This window comes from Pygoscelis adeliae, unplaced genomic scaffold, assembly GCF_000699105.1.
Source record: "Pygoscelis adeliae isolate BGI_AS28 unplaced genomic scaffold, ASM69910v1 Scaffold69, whole genome shotgun sequence".
NCBI lineage: Eukaryota > Metazoa > Chordata > Aves > Sphenisciformes > Spheniscidae > Pygoscelis > Pygoscelis adeliae.
The window spans coordinates 5,643,417-5,660,199 of NW_008825619.1; the positions used below are offsets into that span (position 1 = coordinate 5,643,417).

A 16,783-nucleotide genomic window follows, 5' to 3' on the forward strand; every position below is an offset into this window, starting at 1 on the left:
TACTGTGATATTAGACAGCAATTATGTCTGAAAAGGAACTTCCGGTAAAATGGATGAGAAAACTGGTGTACAAGCAATCTGGTCCTTCTGGGTATCTCACCAGTTAGAATCCTGCTATCGTGAGTCCAGATACACTGATACCCTCCCAACACTCTTTGTGAAAGAGGATTACTGTTCTCCCCAGGAAGGATGAAGAGAGCTTAGATCAAAATGTTCATGCCTTTTGCTCTTTGGCAGAAGTCCTTGTGTTCTTCAGAAGTGCCCATACCCTGGTGAGCATCTGACACCTCTGAGAGCAACAGCCCTACCTTCATCATGGTCCAGCTTCTGAGTTCAGGGTTACTGTTCATGCAATGTTAATTTTTAAAAAAAAAAGGACTATAATTTATTTTTAGTGCAAGATTTTTGAACTTGATGCTCCCTCTACTGGTTCTTTGGCAGAGCTGTAACGACGTGGTTCAGGAAAGATTTGGGCCAGAACTGAAATATGACATTGCCCTGCGGTTGGCTGCATTACAAATGTATATTGCAACTGTAACGACCAAGCAAACTCAGAAAATCTCCCTCAAATATATAGAGTAAGTTGAGAATACAGTGTGTTCTTTAACAGTGAAACCTTGGGAGTAACTCGTAGATTCTTTAAGGTTGTTTCTTTAATATATCTATATGTATACACCAATTTTAGGTTCATTCTTTGTCGCTGAAATTGATTCAGGTGTGTTAAGAACTGTAAGTACAGACTACACCTTTTGGTCATCTGTTTAGGCATGTGAAATACCCTGTAACTGTAAATAAGATTAAGTCACTTGTTTTCAGTGTTTTAATGGCCAGATCTAAGTTTATATGGTCTGAATCCTAGGGTTTTAGTAGAGATTATTATAATAAGATTCGCATGAGTTCTTGGTACTGAAGATTGTAGGGTCTTAGATTCCACTAGGAAGATTTCTTAGATACAGAACTATCCAGTAGGCACCTGTTTTATGTTAGACAACATGTATTTGTAACTATAAAGAAAAAGAAAATTTCCATAATGCAACTGTGTGTACATCTGCTTGGATTTTTAAAAAAAAACAAACCCAAAACCCAAAACTTTTGTTGGTTTTGCTTAGTTTGCTTGCAGAATGCAAATAATAACTGTTGCACACTCAATCTTGTAGAGTTTATCCACCTTACAGAGGATCATGTTACATCGTATTATATTAATCAGTCAGCAGAAATAATTACTTACAAGTGAAGAGTCAGTCTTCTATCAAAAGGGGTGCTTCAAGCAGAAAAGAATATTTGGTAAAAGGAGGAGGATTGGTTGTTTTTGAGGGGAAGAAATGCCAGAATACAAGGGACAAAGACAACGGTTGACTGCTTTGCATATTCCAAAAAAACCCTAGTAAATGAAATTAAATCTGACATTATGTTGTTAAATCTTCTGTGATTTTAATTCTATAATGGTACTTGCCTATGTAATTAAGTGGTGTTTAACAATACAGCATAGATTTTAAACATAAAAACTTTAAACCTCTTTTCTGAAAGGCATTATGGAAGATATAGAAGGGATAGAAGAAAGATTATATATCATTTTAAAGCATCTTTTTCATAAGTAATATATAGTTTGAACATAGAAAATAATGTGTTACTGCAAAACTCTGGACTTGGTCAACTCTCCTCCTGTTTTCAGGCGTTCACTCACTTGGCATCATAGTCACCAGTCTTTAGATAAACAATCATCACAGGAATGTGAAATTAAATGTATGCCTTTTATTGCAGAAAAGAATGGGGATTAGAGACTTTTCTTCCATCTGCTGTGCTGCAAAGCATGAAAGAAAAGAACATAAAGAAAGCACTTTCACACCTTGTCAAAGCAAATCAAAACCTAGTTCCTCCGGGTAAAAAGGTATTACATTTGCATCTTAATGGAAAATATGTTTTAAAGAACAGAAAGGGTGGCGTGCATGGGAAACATTTAAACGTAATCCTTCGGAGAAACACCTAGCCATTATATTTTCAGAGAATATAGACAATTTAACTTTCGGTGCTCAGTACAACATAGCCAAGAACAATTAAAAATAATTAATTATACCCCAACTAAACTATCTTCTTATCTTGAGAATGCCAGAAAACTGGTTATTAATGCTTCATGTATGATAAAGATACATATTTTTAATTCATTTAGTGCTTCCTATTAATGGCAGACTTGTTACGGAAGTTATTGTTCTCTCTCTGATGCTCAGATCTGAACCACATTAACCCACGGGCCTGACATAAATGCTGTTTTTCAGGATTGTTTTCCATTATGCTATAGATAGAGACTTTTTGCTGGCCAAGATCTAACTGTATAAAAGATGCTCCTTACAGTAACTGACCCTCCTTGCTATTGTAAAATGCTCTTCTTAGCACTAAGGTTTAACTTCAGCTGGAAGAAACATGTAGAAGACAAGGTCTCTGAGAAATGCCTTTGTTACATGCATACAGCTGAGGCTGGTTTTAGACACCATAATGAGATTTCTCTATGCAAGTCATCTAGTGCCTCTTTGTAGTCAATGGAGAGAAATAGGCACTTCTAGAGAGCGATTCATCCCACCCACGTTAGGAACCAAAAATAGGTCAGATGACTTGCGTCCTAGAAATGCCTATTTCTCTCCATGGGCTATAAAAAGAACCTAAGAGTGACTAGTTGAGACACAAAATGAGTTGACTCCTGCTTCATGACATTTTGTTTCTGAACAGAAAAACCCCAAAACACCTGGTGCCTGAGCTAAGGTTCATTGTGATCAGCAGAAATCCTGTTTGGAGGTTTCAGATCACATCACGACTGTGAACGTAGCTCTATGTGTTTGACCTGCAATGCTCAGGAAGAGAGGCCACCTTTTTGACTGAAGCACTGCACGTCTCCTGTACTGCTGAAGCAGGAGCTAAATAATGCCAATTGCTTGTTGTTTATCCTGGTAGTGTAAATTCAGGTTTATTTTGGAAGCCATCGCTGCTGCAGGCCTTGCAGGTGATGACAGTGGCATACAGTGTCAGTTCTTGGTTAGAAGAGAGGTTGCAACAGTCCCTTCCTGCAGCAGGCCGACTGCATGGTTTTTGCTTCATTCTTTTCAATTTGAGCTTTGGAAATATGTTGTGTGGCCACCTGCTTTTTTAGCAGGTAGGTCTCAGAAACAAAGCGTCTGACCTCACCGTCACCTTCTGTCCCACTTGTAGGTACTAACGCAGGAACTGATTTCTTTCTGGGATCTTCTGTCCCTCTGCATGAAGGGAAGCCTGTCATTCTCAGGATTCTCCCATTTTTTACAACCCCTGTGTATTTCTCCCCCAGCTGAACACCTGGTGAAGGGAAGGTGTTCATTCCCACTAGTTGCTCTACTCCAGATTAATTTCCTCCTTGGTGTATAGAAAAACCTTGGGATAGGGGCTCTTAAAATGCTGTTCAAGATGAAATAAGGTTTTGAATTAGAAATCTAATGGCTGAAATGAGAATAGAGAATGAGTTGAGCTTGTTTTATCTTATCTTTTAAAAGTCCAGATACAAGGATTTACACCAGGGAGGTATAAGGTTTGGATCCAGACTGTTTGGGTGAAATGAACTGTTTCTTGTTTCCATTCAGTCTCATAAAATATTTTCAAGTTGTTTCTTTTTAAGTAGGTAGTTTAAGCTCAGAGGAGAAAAAGGAGATAAATTATGACATGTATTGCATAATATGATCATATGTATTGGTGTACCGTATTTGGCTTTCAGATCTATTCCCTACTAAATATAGTGGAAGAGTTTTATTTTTAAAAAATGGGAAATGCAGTAATGAGGTGGAATAATATGCCATATGCCACAAGTACCTAGCAAAATGTAATACACAGAGCTGACAAAAGCAAATTCTTTGTTCTCTTTCTCTGTGTAGGTACATAAATGTTTAAGAACTGATGGTGATTATGAATGAAAAGCTGCTGTCTAGCCTTGAAATCCCTGAATAAACAGATGTTTAATTGAGTAGTTTAACATTTTCCCTTCATTGGGGCGGTTACAATGTACTTGCAGTGCTCTGAGCTGCCCATACCCAAGTCCTCGGTGCATTTTAACTAAACAAGCAAGATCTTAATTTTAAGAATGAAACTGTTTCTCCTCATCTGAATCTCAAGCATCTAATGATTTAGTTTCAGGCTCTGAAGAGCTGTTATTGCAGTCCATTCTCCTTAGACTACACAAATACATTTTCTTTCTGAATTTGGTAATGTGATAATTTCCACCACTACCTCTTATGCCTGTTTCTCCTTCCTCAGCTATCTGCTCTGCAAGCCAAGGTGCATTATCTAAAGTTCCTCAGTGATCTACGATTATATGGAGGGCGTGTTTTCAAGGCAACATTAGTGGTAATATTTCTCTTGAAATAGTCTCTCTCTTCTCTTAATTTTTTATCCAGATATCTTTTTGCAAAAGCTGGACCGTATAATTTTCTTTAGAAGTTTAGGTTCTATTCATACACTTAAAAAATAATTGTTAAATTGAACCAAATCACTTTTTTTTCTTTTAATCTTGAAAATAACATTCCTGTTATAATTCCAATTGAGGATTTAGAGATAGGTTAGCACCCTTTTGGCAAATAGTACCATCCAATTAACTATAGAATACTAATATTACTAGTCTGGAAAATTGCTGATGACAAAGATTTTCTTTTAACAGAAGCAGATTCCATCCATCCATCTGTCTGTCCAACTTACTGTCCGTTTAAAAACTACAGTACAGTCAACGCCCAGGAGCAGACTCCTTTACTTTTTGTTTTCAATGATGAATCAAGTATGCTCTTCTGTATCGTCTCTTAGAAAAACATAATAATCTTCAATGTAGAAATGCCATGCAAATGTAGCTCCATGAAAATGAAAGAAGGCAGTGGCGATTTCTGTCACTATGCAGTACCTATCATGGTTTTTACTTTTGCTTTTCTTCTTTTTCTGCTAAAGCAGGGAGAAAAGCGTTCAGAAGTGACACTGTTAGTAGGGCCACGGTACGGCATCAGTCATGTGATAAACACCAAAACAAACTTGGTGGCTCTTCTGGCAGACTTCAGCCACGTGAACAGGATTGAGATGTTTACAGAAGACGAAAGCAGTGTTAGAGTTGAGCTGCATGTCTTAGATGTAAAAGTAAGTTTGTTGTTGATTTATATTGATATAATATCTTTAAATAACGTTTTTGTCTTTATTTGAGTATTTGATCAAGCTATACTGTTCTGAACATTTTCATGCCAATAACATCCTGAGGGTGCGTTTTTAGCTTTTTTGTGGTCAGAGTGCATGTAGAGTACGGCTTGGGCGTTTGAGGGGCCTACGGTGTACCAGACTGGTGCTTTGCAGCACTTGTATTCTACCCTGATTTTTCTCTTGGCTGACCCCATGCAACTCACTTTGTTGTTGTCTTCCTTGATTTCCGTGGTGAGAAGAGGCGATGATGAAATTGGCCTTCTTTTGAAGCTCCTTGAGCCCTTAGAAGCTCCTTCTAGTGTAACAGACAATATTACTACCATTAGAGAATCGCCAGCTGCATCAGACCAGTGTCCCCTGTAATCCAGTGTTTTATCTGCAAAGTTCACTGCAAGTAACCGCATAGCAGTTACCAATGAAATAAACTGTAATAAGGCAAGGTTTTTTTCTTAACCCTTATTATTCCAGTTAAGTGTTTTACCCTACATAATATATTCATAGATGCTCTTCATCTACCTGTAGTCATTTAATTTCTCTTGAATCCCGCTTAACACTGTGTCTGTGGCATGTAGTGGCAACGAGTGGAGTTTTGTATATTACATTGTCCTGGTTCTTCTTGGTGTGTTTTCTATTTGGTTTTGAAGTGAAAGGCTTCATAGACTGTCCAGAGCATTAATCAGGATAATCAGAGCTTGAAGGAAGAGTTCTCATTATACCTGAAACTTAAATATTCTATGAAAATAAATGGAGCCTAACGGTTCTTTTTGCTTACCTAGCTATACACAAAAAACATACACAGGGAATATTTTTCTAAGCTTTTGATTTGAATGCTTTAGGTTTATTGACCTGGAACTGTTTTCCTGTATTTAAGTTAATTAATCTAGATGCTCTTTGACAGCAACTTAAGAGAAATGTACAGGTTGGTGAACACAGTGTCTCTTTCACCTTACTTAGCGATGATAACACCTGAGGATCTCAGGCTACTTTACCTACGTTACTGTGCTAAACTCGTAGCCTCTTGTAAGAAAGCTGTTATCCCCTTTTTACAGATGGAGAAAGTAATATAGAAATTAAATCCTTCCCATCTGCTCGTATGTAAAATGCAGCACTGTGTGCCATAGTGTTATATATTACCATGATATTCTATTGTTTTATATTATAATATTGTCACTGCCTTATTGCAAACCATGTATATCCCCATCTCCTTGCATTTTGACAGATGCAATCTTAAACCCAGAGAGACTGGCCTAACATGGAAATTACGAATCTAGGAGGCTCTGGGTGAAATTTGACAAAAAATTGCCTCTCTATGGGGCACTAGTAGGGGTTGTCACTGTGTCTGCGTAAGAGATGCGGGCACACACAGGTAGCTATTCTCAACTGATGTTTTCATCCCTTGGCTTACCCTAAGGTAGCAGGTTCATATATCCAGATTCTGAGTATGCCAATACGTGTCATATATGCCAATATTTTCCTAATGAATAAATGAGTAAACAGTTTGAATTTTTATTTTATTTTTGGTTCTTTTTAATATGTTTTCAAACATGTATCACTTGACAGAAGCAGGCAATAAAAGTTTAGGTGTCACAGGACCGTTCAGCAGATTAACAGTAGTTCACAGCACTGTTCTCAGCAATCTGAGATTTCTGTGGAGATCATCCATTTCTGTCCATCACTGCAGAAAATTTGAGATCAACACAGCATTTCAAATGTTAGTTTTTGGTAGTCACTCGAAAGAACAGAGACTAATTAGCCCATTGTAGGTTTAATAATTTATAGTTAACTTTTATAGCTATAGTTGAATGCTTTGAAAGAAGCATGCATTGAATAGAACCTCAAACTGTAGCACAAAATACTTTAAAGAAAAAAATGCATAAATATTTCCATGTTGCTGAAAAATGTTCATACAACATTCAGGGCACCCGGGGTATTTTGGCCTAAGATGCTGCAGCACAGGCATTTAAAAAATTATCAGACCTATTGTGGGTTTGGTAGTAAGCTATGATCATCAGTTATGTTTTGGCCACAGCCTCCGTCAGAATCAGTTGTCTTTTAAGGGGTTGAGTAAGTTGGAGAGCCGTCCTTGTTGCATGTAATTTTCCTCCTGGAACAAATGATGCAGGTCCCTGCATCTGTCTTGTGACAGTGGGCTCTGCATGCTAAATTATGATAAATTGTCACAAATGTCCACATAGCTACGAGTCACTACAAACTGTGAGTGATAAGATGGGTTGTCTACGGTGTAATTCCTATCTGTGTATCATGGTAAGGGCTTCATTTTTATTTCCTCTCTAGGAGCTGTAGAGGCTAGCCACCTTGAAATAAACTTGAGAAGAGCAGCTTTTGGTGTTAAAAGCTAGAGACATGCACAAAAGTTTTAGGAAAAGAAATTTATATATTGTGGCAAAAGAAAAGGGAATTAAAGAAAGTATGTTTCACATGGATGCCTCAGGTTCGATGCTCGCTAGCCTGGCAGCCATAGTTTTTCAAAGCTCTGAGGTCTCTCATTCTTCTGTTTGGTCTAACTTTTTTTTCTAAATGCTTTGAGTTTGTTTTCTTTGCTGATCTCCCTTCTGAGGATCTTTCTCTATTCTCTTTGCCTCTGTTTATCTGCTTATTTTTTCATCACTTGTCTTTTCAGTAATGCCAGGACACAAACACTGAAATCTTTTAAGCTGTCATTGTAATATTCACTGTCACTGCTGTGTAAGGATAGCTTTAACCTCACTACTGTATTTTCTGAACCTGAACTTTCCCTGACTCTGTTTGCTTCCTGTGTTTTGCTTCTTTACATGTGCTTAGGGCATCTCATTTTTCTGGGAAGCTGCAGATTCCCATACTACTGCAGGACTCCAGCACCTAATGTACCAGGTTCTTAGCCCTTGGCAGTTTCAGAGTAACAGTAAAGGGTGCTTTGGCGAGAATAATATATCTATGCAAGAAAAAGATTCAGCAAGAGTCTTAAAATGGTTAGCTTCATTCAGAAAGAGAGCAAAATCAGCTCTTAAAATGTCCAGTTGGACTTCTACCTTACTGCAACTCCAATCTTTTCTGAATGTTTGATACCGTTTTATATTGGTAGTGAGAAAAATAAGTTCTCGTGTGTATTTTTCAATGTAGTGTTCGTGACGTAATTCCTTTTGCTTCCATGTAGTAGTATTGCCAGTAGGCAAACAGATTGAGGAGGAACAGCCTTAACCAAGACTTGGTTGTATTCTTCTTAGCCTATTACTCTACTGATGGAGTCATCAGATGCAATGAATCTTGCTTGCCTAACAGCTGGATACTATAGACTGCTGGTTGACTCGAGGCGCTCAATATTTAACATGGCCAACAAGAAAAATACAGGGAGCCGAGAAACAGGTATTCATTACACAGTATGTTAATGATGGTCCAATGTATAAAGCAGAAGCCAGCTTAAGCCAGTGCACCTCCAGATAAATGCAAAGCTATCCCAAAGGAGATCTGACTGCTGGCTCAGACCTAGCACCACAGTATACCAGTTCAGCTTTATAGTGTTCTAATATTCAGCCTATGATAGCATCTTAATGGTAAAATAAAGCAGGTGATGAATGTCTGTCGTATTCTAGTGAAACAGATACATGCTTTTATATGGATATATCTTCTGTAAGAATACATATGGTGTTGGAGAAAGCAGCTGGGGATTTGGTTTTGTGTTACTGTTCCTGGAATAGCATTTGTACCTAGCTGAGGTTTAGTTTTGTACTAAAGTACAAAAGCACCAGTTAAACTTTAGGTCATTGAATCAACGGGTATTTAACTTAGAGCAGAAGTGAGTTTGAAAGTGCTTTTCTGAAGTGTTTGATGGCCTAGCTGTCCTATTCAGAGTGTTTATTGCTCAGCATTGACAAGTTACTGTTTAAAAATCACATGACTTTGCTCTTTGATTTCACAATGTTCATTTTATTTCACCATGTTGTAGGAACTGAAAATAGGGGGAAGCATAATCTCCTTGCCTCTGAGTGGAATTGTATACCAAAACCTGCCACTTTCCTGGCTGAAGGAGATCAAGAGACTCAAATGTCCTTTGCTGATCCAAAACAGAAGACTGTGGATGTTTCTGAAAGTCTGTTATGTCAAAAAGAACACAGACATCTGTACATAGAAAATACTTATAATTCAGGTGGATTTGATCAGCCTCTGGCCAAGCAAAGTGACCCCACTGAAGCAGAAGAAAGCAGAAATTTTAATCAGCCTTCACTGCTGTCACTCTCAGGTTTGGAATCTAGCAAGAAAGCACAGGATTCCCCCAGGGGAGCAAAAGTTTCCTTTATATTTGGAGAACACAACTTGGATGGTATCAATCCCCAGACTCTTGGCTATGAAAGGCTTTTGGATGAAAGTCCAGAAGTACTAGAAAAACAAAGAGCCATTTATATTAGTAATGCCAATGAGATTAAAGGCCTGGAGCTGTCACCAGACGCTGAAAGCATTCAATTTGCTACAAATTCTGTTTACGCAACTATAAACGACAGTAAAATATTTGGAGCTGCAGAAGGGATAGAGGAGCCTTTGCTGCATGATATTTGTTATGCAGAAAACACAGATGATGCCGAAGATGAAGACGAAGTAAGCTGTGAAGAAGACATTATGGTAGGAGAAATCAATAGGCCTGCTCTTCTCAGCCTTTCTGGTTCTAGTGATGACATTATTGATTTGACTTCACTTCCACCTCCGGAAGGTGATGATAATGAAGATGATTTCCTATTGCATACCTTAAACATGGCCATTGCTGCTCCTCCACCTGGCTTCAGGGACAGTTCAGATGAGGAAGACTCTCAGAATCAAGCAACGCAGCCTAGAGACAACAAGGAGCAAGCCAGTAATCTAGGCAATGATGACATTCCAGTGTCGCTTATCGATGCTGTCCCTACTAATACAGAGGGGAAGTGTGAGAAGGGGCTAGATGATGCTGTAGTCTCTACACTTCAAGCACTAGAAGCTTTGGCTGCTTCAGAAGAACAGCAGACGAATGACAATTCAGGTTCTTTCACCATAGTTACATTTATTCATTGAAAATCATTCCATCTCATCCGTTTAGTTTTGGAGATACTCCATTTCATGAGGGTTGGGGTTTTTTGGTTTTCCTTTTTTTTTTTGCCGTCATTTTGCATACATCATATTCTATATTATTTAATGGAACTACCGTTATGTTACTAAACTACCTGTCCTGGGAACTGTGCAATAAAGTCAGAGTATTCTTACCAAGCATATTTTTGTTCTCTAACACACCCCCTTTGCTTGTCACTTATCCAGGTGCTTCAGCTGCTGTCATTTAATTGACTCTTATTTTTTGTGGCTTGCAGGTGTAGCTATCCTGCGAGCATATAGCCCTGAGTCATCTTCAGATTCTGGCAATGAAACAAATTCCTCTGAAATGACTGAAAGCTCTGAACTAGCCGCGGCACAGAAACAATCGGAAAACACTGCACGTATGTTTTTGACCACAAGTGAAGGCTACCAACCCCTTGTGGAAGAGCAGACTGAGTTTCCAATCGCTAAGAATCAGGCTGGAGGGCCAGGCATGAAGCCCTCCCAGCCTTTGGCTGGTCGTCAGGCTGCAGAGCTACAGTCAAAAGTTGTGCCTTCAAAGCAGATTCTTCATTCAGATAACATGGAAATGGAGCCAGAGACCATGGAAACAAAATCTGTCACTGATTATTTTAGCAAATTGCACATGGGATCCTTGGTATATTCTTGCACTAGTAAAAGGAAAAATAAGATGACAGACAGCAAAGGAAAAGCACCCTCTGATGGCAATGCTACTGTGAAAAAGCAACAGGGATCTAAAAAAACAGAGACTGATGAAGATCTAAAAGCTAAATTTGGAACTCTTTCAGCAAGAGACAGTCAACGCCTAAGCACTTTTAATGTGGAGAGAACTGCCTTCCGCCAAAGATGGTACGCTGCCGATGATGGGGCAGCAGATAAACCAAGCCCAGAAACAGTGAACGGGAAGACTTTTCCAAGAGTTCCTGTCCTTGGTAAAACAGAAACTGACTGTAAGGATGAAGTGGATCCTGAGGTGGATCAGGATGATACCTCGGGGCTCAGCCAAGGTGAAAACTTCCTGTCAGATATGACTCCCGTGTCTTCAGCCAAAGACCTAAACGACGCAGAAGATACCGATTTATCTGCAGATGACCATCCTTCAAAGCTTCCAGAAGCTGAGCAGAGCGTGGCTAGACTTTGTGAATATCACTTGGCTAAGCGCATGTCATCTCTGCAAAGTGAAGGCCACTTCTCACTGCAAAGCTCTCAGTGCTCTTCAGTGGATGCAGGATGCAGCACAGGCAGTAGCACGTGTGCTACCCCCGTTGAATCTCCTCTTTGTACCTCTGATGTTAAGCACATTATCTCTGACCCATCAGTGAAGGGCATTGCCTATATTCCAGCAGATGAAAGAGCTGCCATTCTTCCAAACCATGGAACGACATACAAGGACCTGCACCAGCAGCCTGAAGCCGTCTGTCACAGAATGACGGTGCCTGTCGTGCATTCAGCAATTAATGCTGAACCACTGTTTGGCACTTTGAGAGAAGGATGTCATCGGATCCCCAAGATAAAAGAAACTACAGGTACAGCAGTAATAAAGTGTTTCTTATGTTTGTTTTTAAAGCTACATGTTAAGGTTGAGGACTAGGTGTGATGTTTGCATTATCTTTACCTGAAACTACATTGTCAAGCTGTGGCAGACAGTGGGATTAGACTTTTGGTGTATCTGTTCAATTTACTTGTGCATGTTGAGATGTTTTTATTGGCTGCTTACAAAGATTAATTTTTTTTAAAACCTCTCATTACAGTTAAAAATATTTGGGGGGACATTAATGGAGAGGCCTCTCTTCCACTCTTTGGAAGCCTCTCCAAAATCCATAGTCACTTGAGTTCCAGGATACTTGTTAGATTATGAGATGACTTCACAAGGTATATTAATGTAGGAGAGCAAAAACTGTGATTCATTTATTATGTATCTTATATGCTATTTTAGCAGATTGTCAAAAACATGCCATGCCAGTATGAATAAAAAGCTCTAAATGTAAGGATGAGAAAATGTCACTATCTTATTAAGCATGTATTTACTTCACCATCTGATAGTAGGTGTTTCCTTAAAGAATAATTTACACATAGAACCATTACCGCATTTTTAAGTTCCAATTTCAAGAGATTTTATGAACTTACTGTTACAAAAAAATGTGGTTTTTCAGAGGTAGCATTGGAAATGCTTTCAGTTGGGTTTTAAATGTTTCCCTCTTCCTGGGTGGCAACCCACAATAGTGTGTGAACTCATAAAAATCCGAAAGTGGAACAGACTAGGAGCAAGAATGAGAACTGTTATTTCTCTGCCAAAAAACCACATAACCAAACCAGAATTACCATGAATACAGCTTTCCATACCCTCTCAGGTATAGTTAAAGGAGGTATTTTAATCTGAAAATATTCATCTCCTTATTTAATAGAAAATATCCAATCCATATATTGGGGGAGATTTAGGAAGTTTTAGAGATGATTTTCTGTTTCTTTTTTTAAACGAGTCTGCTGTGCTGGAATGAACAATTAACTCTTCATAAGTTGATAGATTGAAATACAAAAGACATGAGGAACTAGCAATGAATCTTTTGTGAAATATTTTGAGGAATGGAGACTGCTGGGAAATACCAAGAATCCATTTGTCCTGACTGTTAAAGATATTTAAAAGTTCAGTCTCTGAATATTATCAGGGTGATGCTTAATTATTCTGTCTGCTCTTCTACTACCCCTAGTGTAGCTTTCACAGAGCCTGAAAAGGGAAGACAAGGAGGCATGCCTACAGCTTTTCCTAGACAGCCTCTAGCTGACTCCATCATGCTATCATCCATGCTATCAGAATCAAAGGTGCCAAGTCAAAATCAAGACTCTTGTGACATTCCCAAAGTAAATCAGGCTTGTGGGGCAACAGTTAGTTTACGGCCATATGACATGATAGGAGGAAGCCTCAGGATGCCGCACAACAGGAAAGTGCTGAGACGCAGCAGCAGCATCACTGGAGGATCTGCAGGCATTGAGATGCTGTTTGAAAAGAAGGCAGCCGCAGCCAGCTTGAAATGCCTGGACATCACCCGAAGGGACGAATCCAAGACAGAGAGAAGGGTGGAACTCCCCCTGGGCAAAAAGCTGTCAAAAAGTTATTCCCAGAGTTGTGTGTACGTCAGCACTGATAGGAAGGACAGTAAGAGGTGTTCGGGCACAGGCACCGGTCAGAAGGACTCCAAGCAGTGTCGAACATTGCCCTTGCGGAAGCTGGACACCAGCGCCTGGAGGTGTCGTGGCCCCTTTAGCTATTGTTTCCTAAGCAGGGGAAACGATGACAACGATGATGAAGATGATGGAGACAGCCATCAGCTCTCATGTCTCTTCGAACCGCAGCTCCCGTGTGAGCTCGCAGGACCAGTCGGTCAGTCGTTTTCCAGTGAAAATGAGCAGAAAGTCTTGGAGTCCCCGAAAGCTGCCGAGCCCCTGCAAGATGAGGCAGTCAACACGCATGAGAAGAGCAGTGCTGACATCCAAGGTGGCCAAACTGATGTGAATCTCAACGACGTGGCCTTCGATGCACGAATCACGCAAATAAATGTGATGAAAGAGAAGACGTATGCAATGCCTGATGGATTTATTGCAGCACAAAAGGATGCCAATGAGCTACTCTCACTGGTCCGAGCAAGTATGGGCAAGAGAGAAGATTTACATCCAGAAACATATGACCTTAAACTTTCTAAGTACAAACAACTGTTATCTATGGAATCGAGACAGTTGGGAAGTGCCTGCAGGAAAATGGCCATGGCTGATAAAAGCCCTGAGGAAATGCTTTTAGCTATGACTTCCAGCTTTCAAGTACTCTGTTGCTTAACAGAAGCCTGCATGCGTTTAGTTAAAGTCATGAACTCTGAAACACAGCAGCAGGAAATTATAGCTAAAATAGACGAGGTTGTAATAAACTACATTTGTCTTCTGAAGGCTGCAGAAGCAGTGTCAGGCAAGACCTCCAGTGATCCTAGCATTAAACTCTTGGCTCGACATTCGACTACCATGGCCGCTATTGTAAGCACACTAACACGTTCTCTTAAAATGCTTTTAAACAAATAAACCACAAAAGTCACTTCATAATCTACCTTTGCAAAGCCATACATAAAAAACTTTTATTTACTGTATGTGTATGAACTAATGTAACAAACTCAGCTTTCTCTGTATATTTTGTTATTTTATATAAAATAGGTATGAGATTAAAAAAAAAGTTAAAATACTGAACACTGACAAAAGTAATGACCAGATCTGTCCTTCCGTTTATACAAAAACAAAAGCCAAAAACACCCCCTCCCCAAGACCAGAAAAATGAACAGAAAAAATCCCATGTAGGAGCAAATTGATGTTTGGCTATTTTTCATATAGTCAAATCTATGGTCGTATGAAGTGAACTTTTAAAGCCTGTTATGTCAATGAAGTTGTTTTCCGTTTCATCCAGGTTTTCACTTGGAGAATGCTCCATGTTTAGAAATGAGAAATTAAATCATAATGTATATAACATAATATTTAATGTTTTAAAATTATAATTTTTAAGCATTGAAAATAGCAAAAAGACATTTAAAATCCAAGAGACTATTATAACTTACTAGAGTATATATATATAATAAATGACTCTTTTGTTCATACGGCCTGAATTACCTGATTCTTCTTTTCTAGGAAGTTCTATATTAAAAAAAAAAAAAGAAAAAGTATTGAAAATACCAACTTCAGAGGGTATCTGATGTATTGAACGTTACAGTGTTGCATTTCAGATAGTGAAGGTAACTGTGGAAGACGGAGGACACAGAAATCAGAGTGTCGTCGTTCTCTCTGAAACAAAAGGTTGATGCCATACTGGTCAGACCAGAATGTATAGGGCAGGTCTCCACCCTCCTTTCCCTGGTAAATGAGAGAGAGGACCATCAGGAAATTCCTATGCTGTTTACTGTTTCATCATATATCTATGGTGCATCTGAACAACATGAACTGCATCTATTTTGTTAAATATTTTATACTTCATATTTTATGATTCTGAATGTTTAACTGTAAATAAGTTAGAAATAAAACGAAGTTTTCAGAATACAATAAATATCTCTGAAATATTTCCAGCCAGAGACAGTTCTTCTTTGAATGATGACAAAGGCAATTTGTGAGTACCCTCTCCCATCTGAACTTTACCAGAAAACATTTTGTAGTCTTGCGTTTCAGAGGCAGCCAGAGCAAAAGCTCTCCGTTTCACCTGGCAGATAGGCTTTCACAAGAGCATCTGTTAAACTTTTCAGTCGCCAAGGAGCAGCAGCCCTTGTGGAAAGTGCAGAATACCGTTCTCCAGACTGGTGTAGGTAATTTTCTCATAATGTCACGTGCAAAGAGTATAACTGCTCTGTTTTGAATACTTACCCATTCAGCTGAAGCACATGTGAAGCTTTCTCTGCTGAACTAGAAAGACTAAACCAACAAAATTAAGTTTTTGCCAAGGAACTGTTTTCTTGCATAGAGTGATGCACTTCACTATGAAACCAAGGCGTGCTTTTTCCTCTGACTGCAGAGAAACGTCTCCAGAAACACAGTATGAGAAGCTTAATCTGTTGTCCATAGGAGAAAAATCTGGTTTCCTAGACCGATTCACTTAGCACGCGGACCCACTCTGGAGGGCAGCTCGGAGGTAGGCTGCAGGCTGACTTACGTTGGTGGCGGGCGACAGCAGTCTGTCCTGTCCCATGTGGTGCTCGCACTCAGTGCTCTCATTCTGGCAGCCCTGGCAGTGGGGCTGTGTGCGCTGCTCTTCGGCTGCAAGTACCAGTGACATTCTTTCTGTGGGTTTTGAGTATTTCATACTGGGGAAAAATACACTGAATTGTTGTATTGGTACATATTCCTTCACCATTTTGTGCATTTATGTAAAAATTTCATCAGTGGTTCGGAAATACTAAGTTTCAAAAATAGATTTAGGATTGTCACAACTAAGCATCAACACAGATCATAGGGATGTGGCACTTTCAGGTTTGCTAGTCCAGTCCTTTTCATTCCGCTCCATTTCATAAATTGATCTAATTTTATTTCAAAGGTAAGTAGATTTTTGTCCTTACTGTTTAAGAACTTTTCTGATTGTAAACCTGCTCATTTTGCTCCCTGAGGTTAACTATGGTCTTTTTTTTGTGGCAATGTTTTTTAGGTTTAACTAGTGGGGTGTTTTCCTCTCCTTTTTAATGCATTTTCATAGACTCATAGAATAATTTGGGTTGCAAGGCACTTCCGGATTTCATCTAGTCCAGGCCCTGCTCAAAGCAGGCCTAATGAGATCAGGTTGCTCAGGGCCATTTCAAGTTGGACACCCTCCAAGGATGGAGATTCCACAACCTCTCTGGGCACCTGTTCCAATATTTGACAATCCTTATGGTTGAAAAAGTAAAAATTCTTTATGTCTAATCAGAATTTTCCATGTTCCAACAATATCCATTGCCTTTCATCGTATTACTGTGCACTTTTTAGAAGAGTCAGGCTCTGTCTTCTCTGGTATCCTTCCATCAGGTAGCTGTAG

General features: G+C 39.2%; 1 protein-coding gene across 1 annotated transcript in view; it reads left to right on the forward strand.

Moving 5' to 3' along the window:
* Positions 1 to 14,325, forward strand: part of FRMPD4 (FERM and PDZ domain containing 4) — a 113,641-nt gene extending 99,316 nt beyond the window's left edge. Inside the window, exons 9-16 of the mRNA XM_009333397.1 lie at positions 442 to 578; positions 1,762 to 1,888; positions 4,270 to 4,359; positions 4,948 to 5,130; positions 8,412 to 8,550; positions 9,131 to 10,192; positions 10,515 to 11,786; positions 12,974 to 14,325. Coding sequence (XP_009331672.1) covers positions 442 to 578; positions 1,762 to 1,888; positions 4,270 to 4,359; positions 4,948 to 5,130; positions 8,412 to 8,550; positions 9,131 to 10,192; positions 10,515 to 11,786; positions 12,974 to 14,325 — 4,362 coding nt within the window. The remainder of the gene's footprint in view (positions 1 to 441; positions 579 to 1,761; positions 1,889 to 4,269; positions 4,360 to 4,947; positions 5,131 to 8,411; positions 8,551 to 9,130; positions 10,193 to 10,514; positions 11,787 to 12,973) is intronic.
* The last annotated feature ends 2,458 nt before the right edge of the window (positions 14,326 to 16,783 follow it).